The sequence below is a fragment of the Fundulus heteroclitus genome, chromosome 16 (assembly GCF_011125445.2).
Source record: "Fundulus heteroclitus isolate FHET01 chromosome 16, MU-UCD_Fhet_4.1, whole genome shotgun sequence".
Taxonomy (NCBI): Eukaryota; Metazoa; Chordata; class Actinopteri; order Cyprinodontiformes; family Fundulidae; genus Fundulus; species Fundulus heteroclitus.
The window spans coordinates 1,327,726-1,346,570 of NC_046376.1; the positions used below are offsets into that span (position 1 = coordinate 1,327,726).

The window sequence follows — 18,845 nt, forward strand, 5'->3', positions numbered from 1 at the left end:
GCTTAATGCAGGCTATTTTCTTCTACTTGATAAATGTAATCAGATGATTGGCTGCTTCCAGTGTGATTTTATCCTGCTAATAGAAGATTTCAGGGTTTTCTGCATGTTTAATTGTAATGAGGGAGGTGACTGTCATATCAGCTCACTCCTCCTGGTAACTTTCTGTTTTTTACTCTTATATTGGCAGATAAACATGTGAAAAACAGGGATTTTCAGATCTACACATTGTACTTAAAGCATCTTCCATTTGTTTCTTAAATTTTACTCTGACAAATTACCTTTAAACACTTTCATATTACCACAGACACAACTCTTTTAAACGGGTCATTTATTGAAAAGCAAATTAAGTTTTCAGTTACCATTCATGTTTGCTCAATATTAGCACTTTATTCAGTCTTTGACGTTTTGTGGGATGGAAACTGGCCGATTCTTTTGACGAGGAAAGCATTCTCCTCCAAATGGCCAACTAATCAAAGTTTCTTTATGCTGATAGAAAAGCAAAGTTGACGCTGACGTTTTTCTTCCAGCGGCTTCCCAACGGACCGTCCTCCATCCTGGACGACGGCGACATCGACCGGCAAAGAGAGGGCGAGATCGAGCGGCAGAGGTCGGAGCTGGGGCAGCTGAAGGAGAGGCTGGCTCTCATGTGCCGACAGGTACCTGCTTCACAAACAGCAGCGATAACAACCTAAACCGCTGCAGATTTATATTCTCTGCTAAGGAAACCAAGCAGGGGAGGTCATCATGCATGTTTTGGTTTCTTACATGTTGTAGTGGCTTTTAGTTGCAGGAATACGCCTGTATATAGTGCATAGTGCATTCTTTTAATCATTTCTAACAATTCTGCAAACAGTGGCTTTAATTAATGGATGCAAAATAACAAAAGTCAGGAAAGTCCTGAGCTCAAAAAGAACCAATGCTCAAACTGCACAGAAAAGTCTTATTAAATGCATATTAGTTTATGCATTTAATACGATGTAACCAGTTTATTGCATTCTTTTGTTTGCTTTAACAGGCGTGTTGTTTTTTGGTTGAATTGTGCAGGATCTGCATCTGATTAAAGGTTGAAAAACCATTTGAGTCAGCCCTTGGTAGTGTTACTGGATATAAGCAAAGCTCTCTGTCTGTCTCAGGTCGGTGAGATTGAGGAGCAGCTGACATCCGCCAGGAGGGAGGTGGTCCGATCTGAGGAGGCCAACCAGAAGCTGCAGCGGGATCTGAAGGAGGTGAGGGTCGCTGAGCGTCTCTGTTCTCTCTCAGGAACGCTGAGCGGCTCGCTGCGGAGCGGCTCGCTGCGGAGCGGCAGCGTGTGGCAGCGGCGGCTCACTGCGTGGCAGCGGCAGCGTGTGGCAGCGGCAGCGTCTGGCAGCGTGTGGCAGCGGCGGCTCACACGTGAAAAGCAGAGAGCCTCCACCCTGCAACCCTGCAAGCAGAGGGAGCGACAGTCATCTGCAGAGCTGCAGGCGTTTCTCCCTCATTAATCCGTCAGCGGGTGCTGGCAGCCGGTTAAAAGGAGCACCAAGCGTTTGGAGACCAGAGGCAGTCCAGCCTGTTTACTGACGAGCCCCCCCCCCCCCCCCCCCCTCGTGCTCTTTTATCTCCCTACGTCACGCCAATACGAGGCTGAAACATGTCAACAGCAACTTTCGCTCTGCAGCTAACTGATCCTCACTTTTATCAAGCTTTGCCAACAACTTTCCCGTTTCTTTGACTCCTCCCAGGCGCTTTGTCAGAGGGAAGACATGGAGGAGAGAATCACCACGCTGGAGCGCAGGTTTGTGTTCTCCACCTTTGCAGGACACCCCCCCCCCCCCCCCCCACTCATCCAGCTGTCACTTTGCTGCCGCTTGCAGGTACCTGAGTGCCCAGAGGGAGGCGACGTCTCTCCATGACATTAAAGACAAACTGGAAAACGAGTTGGCCAGCAAGGAGTCTCTCCACAGACAGGTGGGGAAAGCCTCAGTGCTGATTGGCTGCCTGGCCGTGTTTCTACTCTGGCACACAGCGAGCCTTTGAGGCATTTACCCCCCCCCCCCCCCCGTCCCCGCCTGGCGGTAGCTTTAATCATGCCTGCGGCCCCGGGCGCTCTTGGCTCCGGGTTTCTCCCTGTCATCCTGTCTCCCTGCAGAGCGAGGAGAAGAACCGGCAGCTCCAGGAGCGTCTGGACGATGCCAAGCAGAAGCTGCAGCAGACGCTGCAGAGAGCCGAGACGCTGCCGGAGATCGAAGCCCAGCTCGCTCAGAGAGTGGCTGCGCTCAACAAGGTGTGCATGCACGTGTCCTCCTCTGCAGCCGCAGCCACACAGTCTGAGCTGCAAAGTCAGCCTTGCTGTCACTCCTCATACTCGTGCAATGACGCACAGAGTTAAACACTTACAGGTGCAGCTGAATAAATGTTACTATGTTTAAAAAGTTCAGTTATTTAAGGAATTCCAAGAGTCCAAAAACGTGAGAATGCAGCAAAAGGAACCAGCAAAAAGCCCCAACCATGCAGGTAAGTTAACGGGCAGGGGAATTATGGAGTTAGCTTTGGTCCATTATTGTTGCAAGCAAAGAAATGTTAAATAAAATAATATAAAAAATGCTGTTCAAAAATGAAACTTTGAAAAAGTTTTTAATCAAAAAAAAGTTTTGAGACTAACTTTGCTCTTTTTTTAAATAAATACATTCCACATTTTTTCATATTTTAGTTTTTCAAATTCAAATTTATCTCTTTCAGTTTGAGTTTTATTATATTTATTATCTTTTACAGATCACATTCTCTTTACTTTGACCAATAGAAATGCGTCTTTGCTCCTCGCTCCAGAGAATCTGATCCGTAAAACGCAATTTGAAAAGAATGAAGTTGAAAATATAAAGTTAAAAATATAAAGTATGTTAAAAAATTGTTTTGTTTTTGTTGTTCTCCACTTGCAGCAATAATGTAACAGAATTGCCTCCATAGTTGCGTTGCTTCGAGTCACCAGAGAGTCTGAGGATGTCAGACGCAGCAGAAACAGAAACCACCGAACGTTTTATCGAGCTGAATCTGGTTCTCTCTGATCCTTTGGCACAAAACACACCAGGAGCTGCACTCCACACAAATTCCTCTGTCGAGTCTTAATTCCCATAAACACAATTTGCACTCATGCCAAAAACGTGTATCCCCCCCCTCCCCGTTTGTGAAAGCTGTGAAATGGTCGTAGTTTCGTCCTGCGTGTTGAGGCAGGAAGGCTTTCGTGGCAGGATCACATTAAGGCCCGTTAAAGAGCAGACAAACAAAGTTCCCTGCTGCGCTGTCATCTGCACAGGCATGTAAACCAATTAGCAGACGCAGTCAACAAGCCCTCTGCCTTTGTGATAATTTGTAGAAGTGTTGCAACATGGCTCCCGCTCTCACCCGTCTTCCTCTGCCATCATTCAGGCGGAGGAGCGTCACGGCAACTTTGAGGAGCGGCTGCGACAGATGGAGGCACAACTGGAGGAGAAGAACCAGGAGCTGCAGCGAGTGAGTCACTCTCTCCTTTTTCTCCTCCTCCTCCTCCTCTTTTTTTTGTCAAAGCCTTACGCGACACAAAGGCGCGCTGATTTTCTAAACCCTCTCTCTGACTGTGCACGTTCAGATAGAAATCTGTGTCCACAGGTCTGAGTCAAGCAGAATGCCTGCTATTAACTCTCCTCCCTCCTCCTCTGCTGACTGTCTTTCTTCCCTTCCTGAAATCATGGGGCTGTCTGGCCCTCAGGCGCGGCAGAGGGAACGGATGAACGATGAGCACAACAAGCGTCTCTCTGACACTGTGGACAAGCTGCTGTCTGAGTCCAACGAGAGGCTGCAGCTTCACCTGAAGGAGAGGATGGCCGCTCTGGAGGAGAAGGTGACGGCCGCCTCACATCCAGCCGCCCAGGCCCATACGCTTCAGCCAGGAGACATGTGACCACATTTATCACAGCTCAATTAAATGTTGTTTATATAGCGCCAAATTCAACTCAATTAAATGTTATTTATATAGCGCCAGTTCATGAAACATGTCATCTTAAGGTTCTTTACAAAAGATTCAATCATATTATACAGATTGGTCATAAATGTCCTATATAAGGGAACCAGTTGATTCCCGACAAGCAGCAATTTTTATTGCTTTTTTGCGTGTTCCCTTGCTTCTCCCTCACCAGGGAAGTCATCACCTTAAAGTAGAATAAATAAAAAGTTTAAGCTTTATTTTTTTTGCAGCGATTCTACACAAATCCTCATCTTAGAAATTACAAACTTTCATTTCCCTTAAAAGTCCATTTTTTAAAGTTTACATGAAAAAGGAAGACTGAAAAAGAACTTGAAGAATGGATGGGTGGATGGATGGATGGATGGATGGATGGATGGATGGATGGAATTTTGAACCAATGGGACGGAGCATCAAGTCAGGAAATACAAATATTTTTCATTTTCTTATTTTCTTTGCTGTCCTGATGCAGACCTGGAGAATCCTTGAATTAAATTCCAGACTTTTCCAGGTTGTGTGTCATCATAAACTGAACAGGCAGCAGGACAAAACCATCATATTTTCCATATTTTCCATGTTTTCCATATTTTCCATGTTTTCCATATTTTCCATATTTTCCATGTTTTCCATATTTTCCATATTTTCCATATTTTCCATGTTTCCATGTTTTCCATATTTTCCATGTTTTCCATATTTTCCATGTTTCCCATGTTTTTCATATTTTCCATATTTTCATATTTTCCATGTTTCCCATATTTTCCATATTTTCCATATTTCCCATATTTCCATATTTTCCATGTTTTCCATGTTTTCCGGCTCATGCTCAGTGGAGTTCCTCTTGTTTTAACAGGCTGTCATAGAAAGCTTGTCTGCATTGTGATCAAGTTAATTCTAAGTTAAACCGTGTGGTTTAAACAACGGCGGTGCGTGTTTTGCTTGTTTCTCTCTCTGACCGTCTCCTCCATGCTTCTGCACAGAACGCCCTCTCTGAGGAATTGTCCAACATGAAGAAGCTCCAGGATGATCTGCTGGCTAACAAGGTACGGACTCATGGACGCGTCGTTCTCACCGCGGTTCTGCCGACTCGTCTTCCCGGACCGGACCAACCTCCGTCTGCTTTGTGCTTCCAGGACCAGCTGATAGCAGAGCTGGAGCGCCTGCAGCTGGAGGTGGATCAGCTCAGAGCTCGGCCTGGAGGCTCCTATTCCAGGTCTGACCGGCCTCCTGTCAATAGATCGCTCCACGTTGGTGCCGCTGAGCGCTGGAATATAATAATATAATAATGTAATAATGTCAATAGACAGTGTCAGAATGTCACACGCTCGCTGCACAAACATGAATTATACGACATGTTTGTGTCACTTTCTACCGCCTGTCAGAGCCTGCGGCTGATCTGCTGACAGTAATGTTCACCTTCCAGTTACATTGACCTTTAAATATTTACTCCCTTTTATCCCTTTTAAACACCTTCTTGTTTCTCAACGTGTGTGTTTCTGTCTTTGTTGCACCGTCACAGTCGGGTTACCACTAAAACCTCATCCACCGCAGAGATAACCACTTTTTTTATCTTATCTGGAAGTATCTGTTGCTCTTGCAGCCGCTCTCTGCCAGGCAGCGCCTTGGAGCTCAGGTATTCCCACGGAGGCGGGTCCCTCCCAGCCGGCTCAGCCGCTCACCTGGATCCCTTCGCTAATGCCTCTGCTGGGGGTGTTGGCAGAAGGAGCCACAGGGCCCGCTGGAGCACTGCCCATGAGGACTCCAGCAAGGTACAAAGAGCATAAACCGGCCGCTTTCACGCTGCTTCTAAATACAGGGTTTAAGACATGGAATTACACTTTCTTTCTTTGGAAGAGGTCTGGTGAAGGTCCAGCTGGTGCAAAACAACATAGTTATGCACAGGGTTGCCACATATTTGTCATAACAGTTTTTCAGACTTCAATTTTCCCATTTTTGTTCCTGAGGTTTTTTAAACATATTGGATGTTTTAGTTTAAAGTATTTAACCTGAACCTGTTTAACCAGTGACTGGGTCGTATTAACTGTAGGTCGTACAATAATGAAACAACACAGGGCTAATATTAGCTTTTTAACTTCATAAAAGCAGTTTAATAATTTGTTTCAGAATCACTATTTCAGAATCAGAATCAGAAATACTTTAATAATCCCAGAGGGAAATTATTTTCGTTACACTCTCCAGATATACAAACAACATAATTATATATATATACAACATTCTCCACAAAAGAAAAAGAAAAAAAATATATATATTATAAATATTTACAGATCTAAAACAAGGTGATTATTTCACTTTAACTTGAATTTAAAATTGTCTAGAGTCAACTTTAAATTCACCCTTTTTAATTGCTTTTTATATTAAGTTAAAAAACAAAATTATTGGTTAAATAGTAAAATCAAGGTGCAATTTGTGTATCTCGAGTTAAACCATTTAAAATTAATACAATGAATGCATTTATTTAACATTCATAGATTTTTGTTATTAAATGGGAGGTGGTAAAAAATATGTAAATTATATTTTAATATAGATTTTTCCCATATTTCTTTGCCTACCCTAACCTAAAAAAATAATAAAATAAAACTCCAAACTTTTCCAAACTGCATGCAGCAAGTTGTCACCTTTGAGAAAATAATACCAATAATCTACAGAAACGGCAGAAAGAATAGGAAGATGTTCTGTCCCACTGTTCCACGTGTTTTGCTTCATGTTTCAGCGCCTATAGACGTATTTTGCAACAGTCGCCGTAATCATTTCCATTTGATTGCTTTGTTAAGTTGCACGGACCGGATGCTTGCATAAAACCCGCTCTTCCTGTTCTCCAGCAGGGCTACAGCTTAATAAAACTGTCACATCTCATGACATCAGCGGCTGTGTTCATGCTGTCAGGAAAATAAAACAAATAAATGAAGCTTAATGAGTAGCAATTAGAGGTATCAAGGAGCTACTGTAAAGAGGTGAAGGATTTGGTTACATTTTTATTTTCATCACAGTTGAGCTCACAGTTTGTTTCCTAGCGGTCGTCTGCTCTCGTTTATGATTTTATGATTTGCAGAAATTTCCTGCTACACTGAGAGCTGCTCCTGCAGCCAGGCTGCAGTCAGCTCTGCCTCAGACTCACTGCCTGTCAGCAAAATGTTCTCTAAGAACACGTTGACCTTAACGAGCTTGATGGACGGTCCATAACCCAAACATTTGTCTCTCCTGGAAGTGAGGGAGCGCTTTCTCTGGCATCGCGATACCAGGTTAAATAGCAAGAAAGGAATGAAATGAAATGAAAGTTTAGCTATTTTAAAATGCTACTTTTTAGACTTTGATGCCACACCTGGTCAGATATCATATAATTAACAACGCTGGTCAGAAATACGTCAGTTTGACTTAAAGCTACAATAGATAACTTTTGTAAAAAATTTATTTTTTAAATTTTTGTTTAATCGTTGACTATGTCTTGACAGTAAAATGTGAGACAGGTAATCATTGGGGGGGGGGGGGGGGGGCAAGCTTCTCTTGCTCCGTCCAGTGGTCCTACTGGCAATCGCAGAAATACAGCGCTCCCTGTCAGAAGCAACCAATCAGAGCCCAAAGGAATGTCTTAGCAGGGCCAATCACGGTTGTGTATGCGCTGCTCACCCCCCCGGAAATCAGGGTCATCTGGTCCACTTAACCTAACAATACAGGAAAACTGCCAATATGTTGAGTGGCAAACAGATGAAGACCTGTGACGAAAAGCAAACTAAAAGAGAAAGAATTAGATCAAACCTGAAATAAAACAAGGACAACCATCAGAGCAGCATGCTAGGCTCCGCTGTAGGGGGGGAGCTGTGGAGGGAGGGCTGTAGCACTGCAGACAGCAAGGAGAACGCTGTTCTTGTTCAAAGTCCACGGTTCTCAGAACTCCCTACTGCAGCTTCAAGTTAATGTTACTCAGCTTTTTAGAAACATTCATAACATTTTTTCTCTTGTCATAATGATATTTTCATTCCCAAGGTTAAGAGCTGTCTACCAATACCCTAAATGTGCCGCATCTATAGATTACATCCAACAATTAAAGCAAAGACCCACAGCCTGACCATAAAATTACTAATCATTGCTATGCCGCGGTTTCTGCTCTGCTGAAAATTCACTCACCTCGGCATGCTGGATGCTTGAAACTTTAAAAGAAAATGATGGCTCGACCTACCACTCATGGTAAAGTAACGTAGCCTGTCCTGACGTATCTTAACGCTGTAAATATAACAGCATACATACTTGAAGGATGAGACGGGACAACGTTCCACATTTTCTCATGTGTAGCGTTTGTATCTCAGCATGTTAGCATACATGCTAAGATACGAATCAGCTCCCTGTTTAAAGAACTGTATAAATTAGGAATTAAAGAAATGGGGTAAAGCCTTTAGACAGTTTTCAAAACTGACCACGGAATCAGTTTAGCATGTCCTAAAATGTATGGTTTACTTCTTTTTTTTTGCACAGTACCCAGACTGGGAGAGCGGGGCTCTGCTGGGAACCGGGTACGAGCAGAGCATGGACGTGGGCTGCTCTGATGACGAAGACGACGGCGAGCCTCGTTTTGAACTTCTTTCTCCCAGCGGACAGACGGACGTGCAGACCCTGGCCATCATGCTGCAGGAACAGCTGGAGGCCATCAATAAGGAGATCAAGTATGGAAGAGGGAGGGTGGAAGGGAGAAACACCTCGCTGCAAACTGCTGCCTGATACGCACCTTTACCTGCAACATGCAAAAAAACTTCAACATAGCAGTTCTCTGATACTGCATCAGAGAAAACTGCTATGGTGGAGGAAACAATGATGCATCGACATGTTAATATTAAGACGTTCACAAAATAAATCTGAAGAACATTTCCAGTTTTATCTGATTAGTCTTCGTTGATGTTTAAACTATGAGGAAAACCGTTGGTGTAACCTTTGCTCAAAATCCAGTAAACTTGGTCAGCTAAACTTGCTGCAAATTACCATTTGGAAATATTTGAACAATTACTAAAATAATCCTTAAAACCATTGCACTGCTAGCAGTTTTTCTCAACAGAGATGAAAAATAGTATTTTTGTCCAAACAAACACATAAAATACAAAATGTTAGTTATTCCCTTGTGATAAATTGTCCATGAATACAGTTTCTTTAGTTTTTAATTGAATCAGGCGAGCTGTTTTTGTGCTTTAAGGTCAGCTAGCGACGCTAACGGTAGCAACTAAATGCTATGCTGCAGAGTTCAGAACATGGTTCTGGGGCTAATACCAGTGGGTTTTGCTAATTAGCTATTAGCATTAAAACTCAACATCAAGAATGTAGTCCAGGTTATGCATTCAAAAAGCATTTTTATATCTGCAGCTTTTGTTTTATACATGCAGTAGCCATGTTGGATTCTGATGCATCGCTTGATTGGACTAATTATTAGTGTCAAATTTTAGAGTTATTGACTGTTTCCTTTTGTTAGCTAGTCAAGGTTTCCCCCATTTTTCTGCACCTTTGTTCTTTTTTTAAAACCAGGCTGATCCAAGAGGAGAAGGAGAACACGGAGCTGCGGGCTGAAGAAATTGAAAGCCGGGTCAGCGTTGCGTTGGACAGCCCGCCCGTCCCTCCCTCCTCCCTGGGCAGAGACGGCACAGGACGGGGCTTCATCCCATCATCCATCACGTCCTCCACCCTGGCCTCCCCGTCCCCCCCCAGCTCCGGACACTCCACCCCTCGCCTGCCTCACTCCCCGGCCCGTGAGACTGATAGACAGGTACCGCTAACTGCTACTGGAATGTAAAAATCACTTTAACCTTTTTACCTCCCTTCCCTGTTTATGCTAAACAGCTCCTCCTGAAAGAGACGCACGCTAGGAAAGCAAAACTTTATGGAGCTGGTAGACGTAGAAAACTCAAAATATGCTCTTTTAACAAGCAAAACAATAGAAATTCTGATTTAGTAGAATACAACTTTTAAGAAAACCATTTATACCGAAATATGCTCTTAAATATTTAGTGAAACCAGACTAAAAAGAAGAATCTGGGTTCACCATATTTCAGGAAATATTTTTACCTTTCTATTATTTTCGTCAGGAAGTGTGTTATTAATGTGTTAAAGAAGGGAAGAATTACAGAGAAAAAGTATTTGCTTTCTGCTCAGTCATCAATACGAACTGTTTGCCTTTTCCGGTTTATCTTTTTTTCACCCCACTCAAATGTTTCTGAATAATCAAATAACTTTTAGCACCAGGCAAAGACAACCTAAATGAATATAAGAAAGACATTTTCATTTACTAAGGTAAGAAGCTATTCAAAGTAACCTGGGTTATGTGAAAAAGTAATTACCCATCCTTGATAAATCATTAATTAACAATGATTTATTTATTTTGACTTTCGGTTCTACAAGCCACATGGGAGCCTGATGACTAGCAGAACTGTGGGTTTTAAGAAATAGCTTAAATGACACCTGTCTGACAACGTAAAGTAACATTGTGCTGCTGATCCACAGGAATTAAGAATGAGAAACAAATTATTTTTCATCTGTCAGTCTGGAAAGGGTTGCTACACTGCAAAAACAAAACTAAAAATAAGTAATATTTTCTTAAAATGAGTGTATCTGTCTTTGATTTTAACAGGTAAATAGGATGATCTGCCAATGGAATAAGATTTTTGCACTTAAAACAGGAACAACTAATCTCCATCGTCTTATTTCTAGTGCAGAATGACTAATTATCTTATTTTAGGGGTCAAACTACTCATTCCATTGGCAGATAATATTATTTACCTGCTCAAATCTAGGACAAAAACACAAATTTTAAGAACATTTTTACTTATTTTTAGGTCAGTTTTTGCAGTGTAAGCTATTTCTAAAGCTTGGATTGAACCTGAGTGAGAGCCATCATTCACAAATGGAGAAAACATGAAGCAATGATGAACTTTCCCAGCAGTGGCTGCTCCACCAAGAGCACATCAACATGTAATCCAGGAGGAAAAAAATCAAAAGCACTGCAGGCCTCAGTTGGGTCAGCTAAGTTTATCAATCAGCTGTAGGCATTAAAGTGTGTCATGAATGTATTAATGGAGGGAGGCGAATATTTTTCATAGTTATGAAATCACTACGCTTTAAAACTGAGATAAAAATTCACATTGCAGAACAACAAAGAGGACGATCGATCCCTCGCCCTCCTGGACTCCACGCCTCCACCGACTCCTCGTGCGCTGCGGTTAGACAGAATGAACCTCACCCATCCGGGCGCCATGCTGGACGACCCCCGGGAGTTTCGCAGGTAAGGTCAGGTATAGAGAGAACGCTGTTTAACATCCAGCTGTTTAACATCCAGCTGTTTAACATCCAGCTGTTTAACATCCAGCTGTTTAACATCCAGCTGTTTAATCTTTGCACGCTTTGATATTTCATTTTCTTGATGTGCCAGCCTCTCTGCGGATGGCAGCAGCTCCAACAGCAGTCAGGATTCTCTCCACAAGACCAGTAAGAAGAAGAGCATCAAGTCTTCCATTGGTCGGCTGTTTGGGAAAAAGGAGAAAGGAAGGTTGGGCCTGCCTGGTCGTGAGGGATCTGCTTCTCTGGGTAAAGGATAAGGGCGTGTTACCTCTCAGTTCTTCCAAACACCATAGTGCTGCCATGGCTTTGCATTTCTAGGCACATTTGGCCTTTCTATGTCTCTCCCAGCATCTACACCCTCTGAGGACCTCGGATCTGGAGACACAATGGGGATAAACAAGACAGGAACTCTTGGCCCGGCAGATAAAGACCGTCGCAGCAAAAAGAAGTCAGTGAATTTGGTGCTTTTTATAAAATTATGTTTTATTTTTTAAACCGGTTATTCAACTTTCAGTGAAACATTCTTGTCTGTTCCACCTTTTTGTCAGACATGAACTCCTGGAAGAAGCCTGCCGCCAAGGACTTCCATTTGCATCTTGGGATGGACCTACTGTCGTGTCCTGGTTAGAGGTAGGTCATCCTCACATGCTAAAAGAGTCCATGGATTAAAATCAGCTCATGTCCAATCAGCTCACTCCCTTCCAGTTGTGGGTGGGAATGCCCGCCTGGTACGTCGCAGCGTGTCGGGCCAACGTAAAGAGCGGCGCCATCATGGCGAACCTGTCCGACACAGAAATCCAGAGAGAGATTGGCATCAGTAACCCGCTCCACCGCCTGAAGCTGCGTCTGGCCATCCAGGAGATGGTGTCCCTCACTAGTCCGTCTGCCCCAGCCAGCACACGCTCAGTAAGGCTCTTCCTATTTACACACCATTTTGCTTTAGTATTAGAAGACTGACATATTAACTCTAAAAGTAAAATACAGGCTTTTGTCTTTGGTGGTATGCCTTTATTAAATGTTGAAAACAATATGGATAATCCTTATGTTTCCCACACTGTTCCATACTTTTTGCTTGCATTGCATAGAATTAATGTCGTTGTTTCGGTGCTTATTTTCCATTCGATGATCTGACTGAAGGTTTCTTATAAACGCCTTTTTCTGTGACGTTCTAAGCATGCGGGGTGGTTCTTTTTCCAACCGGTCTGTCCAGCTTTAGAACATGCAGCTAGCGGGGAGGTTCATGCTCGGTGCTAACACGAATGCTTAGCGATCCAATAACAAGTTAACAGCTGTAGCTATGTGTTCACACTTTGTGTTGAAATGCATCCCCACATGTTCAGCCGCCCACTCTTCATGTAAATAAATACACAGCCTACGTCACACAGAAAGCACTTAGCTGACTCAGTCATGGTTTTGTTAAAAAAAAAACCTGATTCCTGTATCAGGACAGCAGCAATTCATTTCAGGTACACATGAATCATGTTTGCTGCAGCAGTTTACAAATATTCCAATAAGATTGTGTAACAGATGCAACGGGGGGAAAAAAAAGGATCCTAAAATAATGTTGGATTTGAGCTCAAATTAACTCCAATAATAATTTAAAGACGCTTACAATAAAAGCCTTACACATATTTAGTTTTGATTGCTGGCTGACGGATTACTGACAGGTTTCTACACAATGTGCAACATTTTACTGGAAAATCTAGTTGGTTATACTTTACTTTACTTAAAGCTATAGTTGGTAATCCTGTTCAAAAACACTTTTTGTTATACTGGGTGAAATGGTCCATCCTGACAGTAGTCAGTACATCATGTATTCACAAAAAGGAGGTTAAACATTGTGATCTCTGTGAAAGCTGCAGGCCCGTAAAAACTCTGACAATCCGTGCCGTCCGGTCTGAATGGCAGGGATTGGTCAGAGTTTTGTTTCTGCTCTCACCTCCTCTGTACCTGAAATTCTGGGGGAATCTCCTTTTCTATTGGTTGTCCCACATGTCAATCATTCTGACGCGCTCACGCAATGCCAGTGTGTGTGCCCGTTCCTTGTTAGTTTCCACTTGCTGGCTGCACACTTTTAGTGTTTATGTATCCGGTTAGCTTAGCGGTTAGCTTAGCGGTTAGCTTCTGTGTTAGCCGTTTATTGTAGCTCCGCTGCTAACACCGTTGACTTTGAACATGGCTGAGAGTCGCATGAAGCAAACTGCGTACACGTTTGAGAAGAAGAGGAAGGCCTCAGTAAAAAGAAATAAGACCAGATGGATTTGGGAGATTTTTTTCATGCAATCCCCCTGAAGAGTGGAAGAGCAGGTAAGGCAGTCTTGCACATGCGTTTTTCAAAAAGGGACTTCCACAAAAATCTACCTTTAAGTCTTACCTTTTCGCTACATACATGAATCTTAACAAAAGGGTAACGCTGGCCAGTATTTGTGAAAAGCAGCAGCTGACAGGTACTAACTGACAGAACACACCCCGGCACTCCTGACGTGTGTTCTTCTCTATTCAAGCTAACCGTGGCTAATTTTAGCAGGGAACTGGTTAAGAGCTTATGTAACCACTGGAACAAAGTGTGTTGGAACAGAAACACGTGGAAAACTTGTGGGACAGCGTTCCCCGAGGTCAAGAGGTTGGAAACACTGAACTAGAGAATCCTTCACTATGACACAGGAAATGTTTAGGTTTAGAAGTGATAAACCGATCTGCCAAGGATTGAAATGGGACAAATCAACGACTCTGAACTGTGATCAACGGGTCAAATACTAAAGGTTCATTTTCACTTAAATGCCTCAAAAGTCAAAGAAAAAGCCCAAAAATGTTTGCCCCATGAAAATATCAAAAGACAGCCTGTTCTTTGACTTTTACACAAATAAAGTTATGTTATGATGTATAAATGGGAATAATCTTGTAATTGGCTAAACTGTAATTTTGACAGAGGTTTAGCTTATGTAAGGTATGCATTGACCCTCACTACCCTGTTGGTACCCTGTAATTGTACCACAGGTACAGGTATAAGTATCCCATTGCTACCCTGTACAGGTGAAATATAAGTACCCTGCTATTACATTGTAACTGCTGTATATTTATTCTGCAGGTATCCTAAAATATCTTAAGTTACATCTCTAACTACCATTACAGTGCCCCAAATTTTGAATTTGGTCTACTAAATTTGAATATAAATCTACTACCTGTATCAAGAGGTGGCAGTTTTAATTTGGATTAATTAAAACAAAGTCACCAACGGGTTTGTATGTGTTGTAAGCTTAGAGAGAATATCAGAAATAACAGCTCAGACCTCAAAGAAAACCATAAATAGCTATCGGGATATAATATCCTGATTGATGCATCTTTCTATTAGTTTGCTGTACAACTGTTATATGAAGTGCATTCTCTGAATGACGCCTGGCTTTTATTTAAATCTTAAACAATCTGATTGCATATGGACTGTGTTAAATGCAGCTGTGGATGCGTTCCATGTGGAGTGTTACTTTAGAGGTCTGATCACAGAATAAACACCCACTGACCTGATATGACTTCCCCCATGCAGCAGGATATCTGTTAGAAAAGAATGCCTTCTTTAAACAGCACGGGTAAACTGAGACACTTCTGCTGGCAAATGTCTTTGGAAATACCGTGAAGATAAGAGTTTTTATGGTGCTAGAGGTTTTTATCAGCTCTTTACTGGAAAAGTCATCAAGAGAAACATTCTGTCCAGGTCCAATGGATTGCCAGGATGCTCTTATTCTCGTTGGCAGAGCTGATTGTGGGTTACTGTGGAGTTATATGATATATAATTTAAATATAATAACTCTACAGGTAGAATTTAACATTAGAAATGAACAATTGTACTTCAGGCTCTCCATTTGCAGCCAGGACTCACGTTAATGCCCAGAGGTGGGAAGTATAGTTACATTTACTCAGTTACATTTAGTAACTTTTTGAACAACGTGTACTTTTAGTAGTTTTACTGCACTGAGTGATATTATTACTAAAGTATCTCTGCTCTTACTAGAGTAAATCTCTACCTGCTGTGAGTAACTTCATGAATAAAGAACAAACTAGTTTGAACCAAAATGCTCCAGAGAGATAAAAACCTGGACTTTATGTTAAAGTGAGACTTTTTATTTATACACAAGCTTTATTATTTTAATGTTATTTTCTATCTGCTGAGATTATTGAGTCATATGGAGGTCAGATAAACATTCAGTAAACAGTAGATATTGTCATTGGAAGCACTTTTCACCATTCTAACATACTGGATATACATTAACTGCTGTAAATGTTGATTTCAAGTTAAATGTTGAAAAAAAAATTAAATAGAAAAGTGTTTCTTTTGTCTTTAGAATACCAGAATTTGCACATAACCTTACATCCAATTACATACCTTTAAATATTAAATGATCGACTGTTATGATTAGTTACTCTGTACTTGAGTATCCTTCTTACTGAGTACTTTTTTACTCTTTCTTAGCTGACAACGTTTTGCCTTTACTTGAATAAAAATACGTTGAAGTGATGCTACTCTTACTTGAGTAAAGTTTTGTAAAGTCTGAGCAGCGGCCGTGTGTCCTCAGCTGTCCAGATTGCGTTCACTCCTGTATTTATCGCTGTCAACGTAAGAATAGATGTGGCAGGACGCCTGTTAGCTCCAGATCTGCACATTTCTCATGATATGCACATAGAAAAGAGAAGAAGCTGCACATAAAGAGGCATGGAGGGACCTGCCAAACGTTACTCTCTACAAAAATACATTTAAAAACAGTGGTTGCAAAGATTATCCTTTGTTTCTGTTGCATGCTCCTGTTTCTACTGAAGATAAATGAAGCTTTTTACGTTTGTCTTGGATTTACTGCGTTTGCAGTTGTTTGGGTCGGTGGATTTGATGAAACGTAGAAATGAACAGATGTCAGTTCTGGAAACCTTTTTGTTTCTCTTTATATCAACGAGAAAGCAGAAAGTCTGTCAAGCAGGCTGCGTCTGGAGACATGCTAGTCAGTGGTTGGTGTTTTATTTTATTTATTTTATTTTGTGCTCCCATTGTTGCAGTCCACCAGTAACGTGTGGATGACCCATGCAGAGATGGAGTCTCTGAATGCAGCCACCAAGCCTCCGGTTAGTGCTCGTCTCGTCTTTTCTGTCCATTTGCCTGTTTATTATGGTCTAGATTACTGAATAAGGCTGAATGTGTGGTCTGAATCATGTTGATGAGTCTCTCCCCTTCCTCCTCATCTCTCTCTGTATCTCCACCCGTCTGTCTCCTCTGTGGGCCCAGGCCATAGTGTTCTACGTCTCTCCCTGTGGTTGCTCTTTCTATGTGAACTGCTTCTAACTAATTACCCAGTCACTAACACACTCTTCCTCACTTTGTCCTCTTTTCCCTCTGCTGCTGCTGCTGCTGCTGCTGCTGCTGCTGCGACCTCTCCCTCTTTTGCTTCTCCCCATTCATCCCTCCATCCGTCCACACCGCTTTTGACCCCTGCTCCCCCCCCCCCACCTCTCCACTCGCTCCGTCTTTCTCTCCTTCTGCCTCGTCTTCTCTCTCGGCGTTTCAGGAGCTAAAGGAGTTCAGCTGGGATCAGGTGAGGATTACATTTTTATTTCTTAACCTTTTGAAGAAGTAAAAAAAAAAACACAACAAATTTGTCAGTGCCTTCATCTGCAGTGAGTCATGAGCGCTGAGACGTGACATATGAAGCCGAGTGTGAATCAGCGTCCATCATCTGCGTCTGTCCCCTGCAGATACTGGCCTACGGTGACATGAATCATGAGTGGGTGGGCAACGACTGGCTGCCCAGCCTGGGCCTGCCCCAGTACCGCAGCTACTTCATGGAGTCGCTGGTGGACGCCCGCATGCTGGACCACCTAACCAAGAAGGAGCTGAGAGGACAGCTGAAGATGGTGGACAGCTTCCACAGGTACGGCGTGCTGCCACGCCTTTTACAGGTGCAGCTCTGCAGGTTACAACGCACTGAACACGTTATTTATGCAGCTACTCCTCCTCACACCGTCAAATTCACATCTAGCTCTAATACATCACACACAAGCACTGCAAAGAGGGAACAAAGAGGAAGTAATATTTTCTTGAAATGAGAGCATTTGTCCAGGTAAATAAGACTATCTGCCAGTGGAATAAGATTTTTCACTAAATATAGGAACGACTCATCTCCATCACCTTATTTGAAGTGCAGTATATCTAATTATCTTATTTTAGGAGTCACAACATTGATTACATCAGCAGATAATATTATTTACCTGCATAAATCAAGGACAAATACCCTCATTTCAAGAAAATCTTACTTACTTTTAGTTACTTTTTCCAGTGAGGTGGTTTATTCTGATGCTTTAGGCATAGCCCTGGTGGAAACCCAAAATTCTGTTTAAAAATTCACTTTTTTATAGATAAATGTTATGTCATGACATTTTTTGTGACACTTTAACAAAGATAATACAAAACTTTGTTTTCAAGTGACTGAAAAAGCCTATCCAAGAAACCTGGCCCTATGTTAATAATATTATCATCCCTTGAGTTTTTTTAAGAAATCTTTTGGCACTAGTGCCTTTATTAACAGTTAGACAGGGAATGGGCAGTGAGAGAAGGAGGGAATACATGTAGCAAGCGTCTCACTGCAAAAAGGGAACTAAAAATAAGTGACATTTTATTGAAATGTGTGCATGTGTCATTGATTTGAGCAGATAAATAAGATGATCTGCCAATGGAATGAGAATTCTGACCCCTAAAAAAGATAATTAGATAAACTGCAGTTGAAATAAGATGATGGAGATGAGTTGTTCCTATTTTAAGTGCAAAAATCATATTCCATTGGCAGATAATCTTATTTATCTGCTCAAATCAATGACAAATATACTGATTTTAAGAAAATCTTGCTTATTTTAGTTCAGCTTTTGCAGTGGGTGGGGAATCGAACCCAGGACGGCTATCATCTCTAAACGGGGGTCCGGCTCCACCGTTCCCAGCCCAGATCGACTATCTATTAAAATCCAGAAATAACTTAAAAAGAACCAATTTGACATGAGTAGACATCTTTAAACCAATCCAAACAAATTGAAGAGCAGTGGAGAAACAAGGTCACTGACATCTATCTGTCTGGAGACGGTTACAGATCCACGCCGAGGGACTCCAGAATACACAATGAGAGCCATTATTCATAAAAAATGGAGAAACACCATGGAGCAAATCCAGTACAAAGGCCCTTCTCATATTTCCCAAAGAATGTCTTCATCGTTGCCAAGACTTGTAGTGAAAAAATCTGATTAGGCAAAAGTGGAACATTTTGGAGGTTTATGTGGTGGAAAACCAACGCAGCATTTCAGCAAATGAACATTGTAGCAAAAGTCAAACCTGCTGGTGATGTTCTGGGGCTGCTTGGTGACTTTCTGTAATTAAGGAACTAATCCTGATCCACAATGAGCCTAAACTGGAGCGTACTTGGGTTACGCAGCAGGAAAATGATCTCTAGCACATCAGCAAGTCCAGGCCTGAATGGCTCCAAAGAAGAGAGAAGATTCTGGAGCGGCTGATATCTGCACTGAA

The 18,845-nt window shown here is 42.1% G+C and overlaps 1 protein-coding gene across 4 annotated transcripts in view; it reads left to right on the forward strand.

Moving 5' to 3' along the window:
* ppfia3 (PTPRF interacting protein alpha 3) overlaps positions 1-18,845 on the forward strand; it is a 42,048-nt gene that overhangs the window by 16,412 nt on the left and 6,791 nt on the right. For all 4 annotated transcript variants that reach the window (XM_012851939.3, XM_036147734.1, XM_036147736.1 and 1 more), the window contains 20 exons: positions 528-656; positions 1,134-1,226; positions 1,722-1,774; positions 1,854-1,947; positions 2,129-2,263; positions 3,403-3,486; positions 3,722-3,853; positions 4,951-5,013; positions 5,104-5,183; positions 5,571-5,739; positions 8,459-8,646; positions 9,494-9,731; positions 11,110-11,243; positions 11,391-11,545; positions 11,648-11,747; positions 11,848-11,929; positions 12,005-12,205; positions 16,340-16,405; positions 16,846-16,872; positions 17,033-17,208. In XM_012851939.3, the coding sequence (XP_012707393.2) occupies positions 528-656; positions 1,134-1,226; positions 1,722-1,774; positions 1,854-1,947; positions 2,129-2,263; positions 3,403-3,486; positions 3,722-3,853; positions 4,951-5,013; positions 5,104-5,183; positions 5,571-5,739; positions 8,459-8,646; positions 9,494-9,731; positions 11,110-11,243; positions 11,391-11,545; positions 11,648-11,747; positions 11,848-11,929; positions 12,005-12,205; positions 16,340-16,405; positions 16,846-16,872; positions 17,033-17,208 (2,399 nt within the window). The remainder of the gene's footprint in view (positions 1-527; positions 657-1,133; positions 1,227-1,721; positions 1,775-1,853; positions 1,948-2,128; positions 2,264-3,402; positions 3,487-3,721; positions 3,854-4,950; positions 5,014-5,103; positions 5,184-5,570; positions 5,740-8,458; positions 8,647-9,493; positions 9,732-11,109; positions 11,244-11,390; positions 11,546-11,647; positions 11,748-11,847; positions 11,930-12,004; positions 12,206-16,339; positions 16,406-16,845; positions 16,873-17,032; positions 17,209-18,845) is intronic.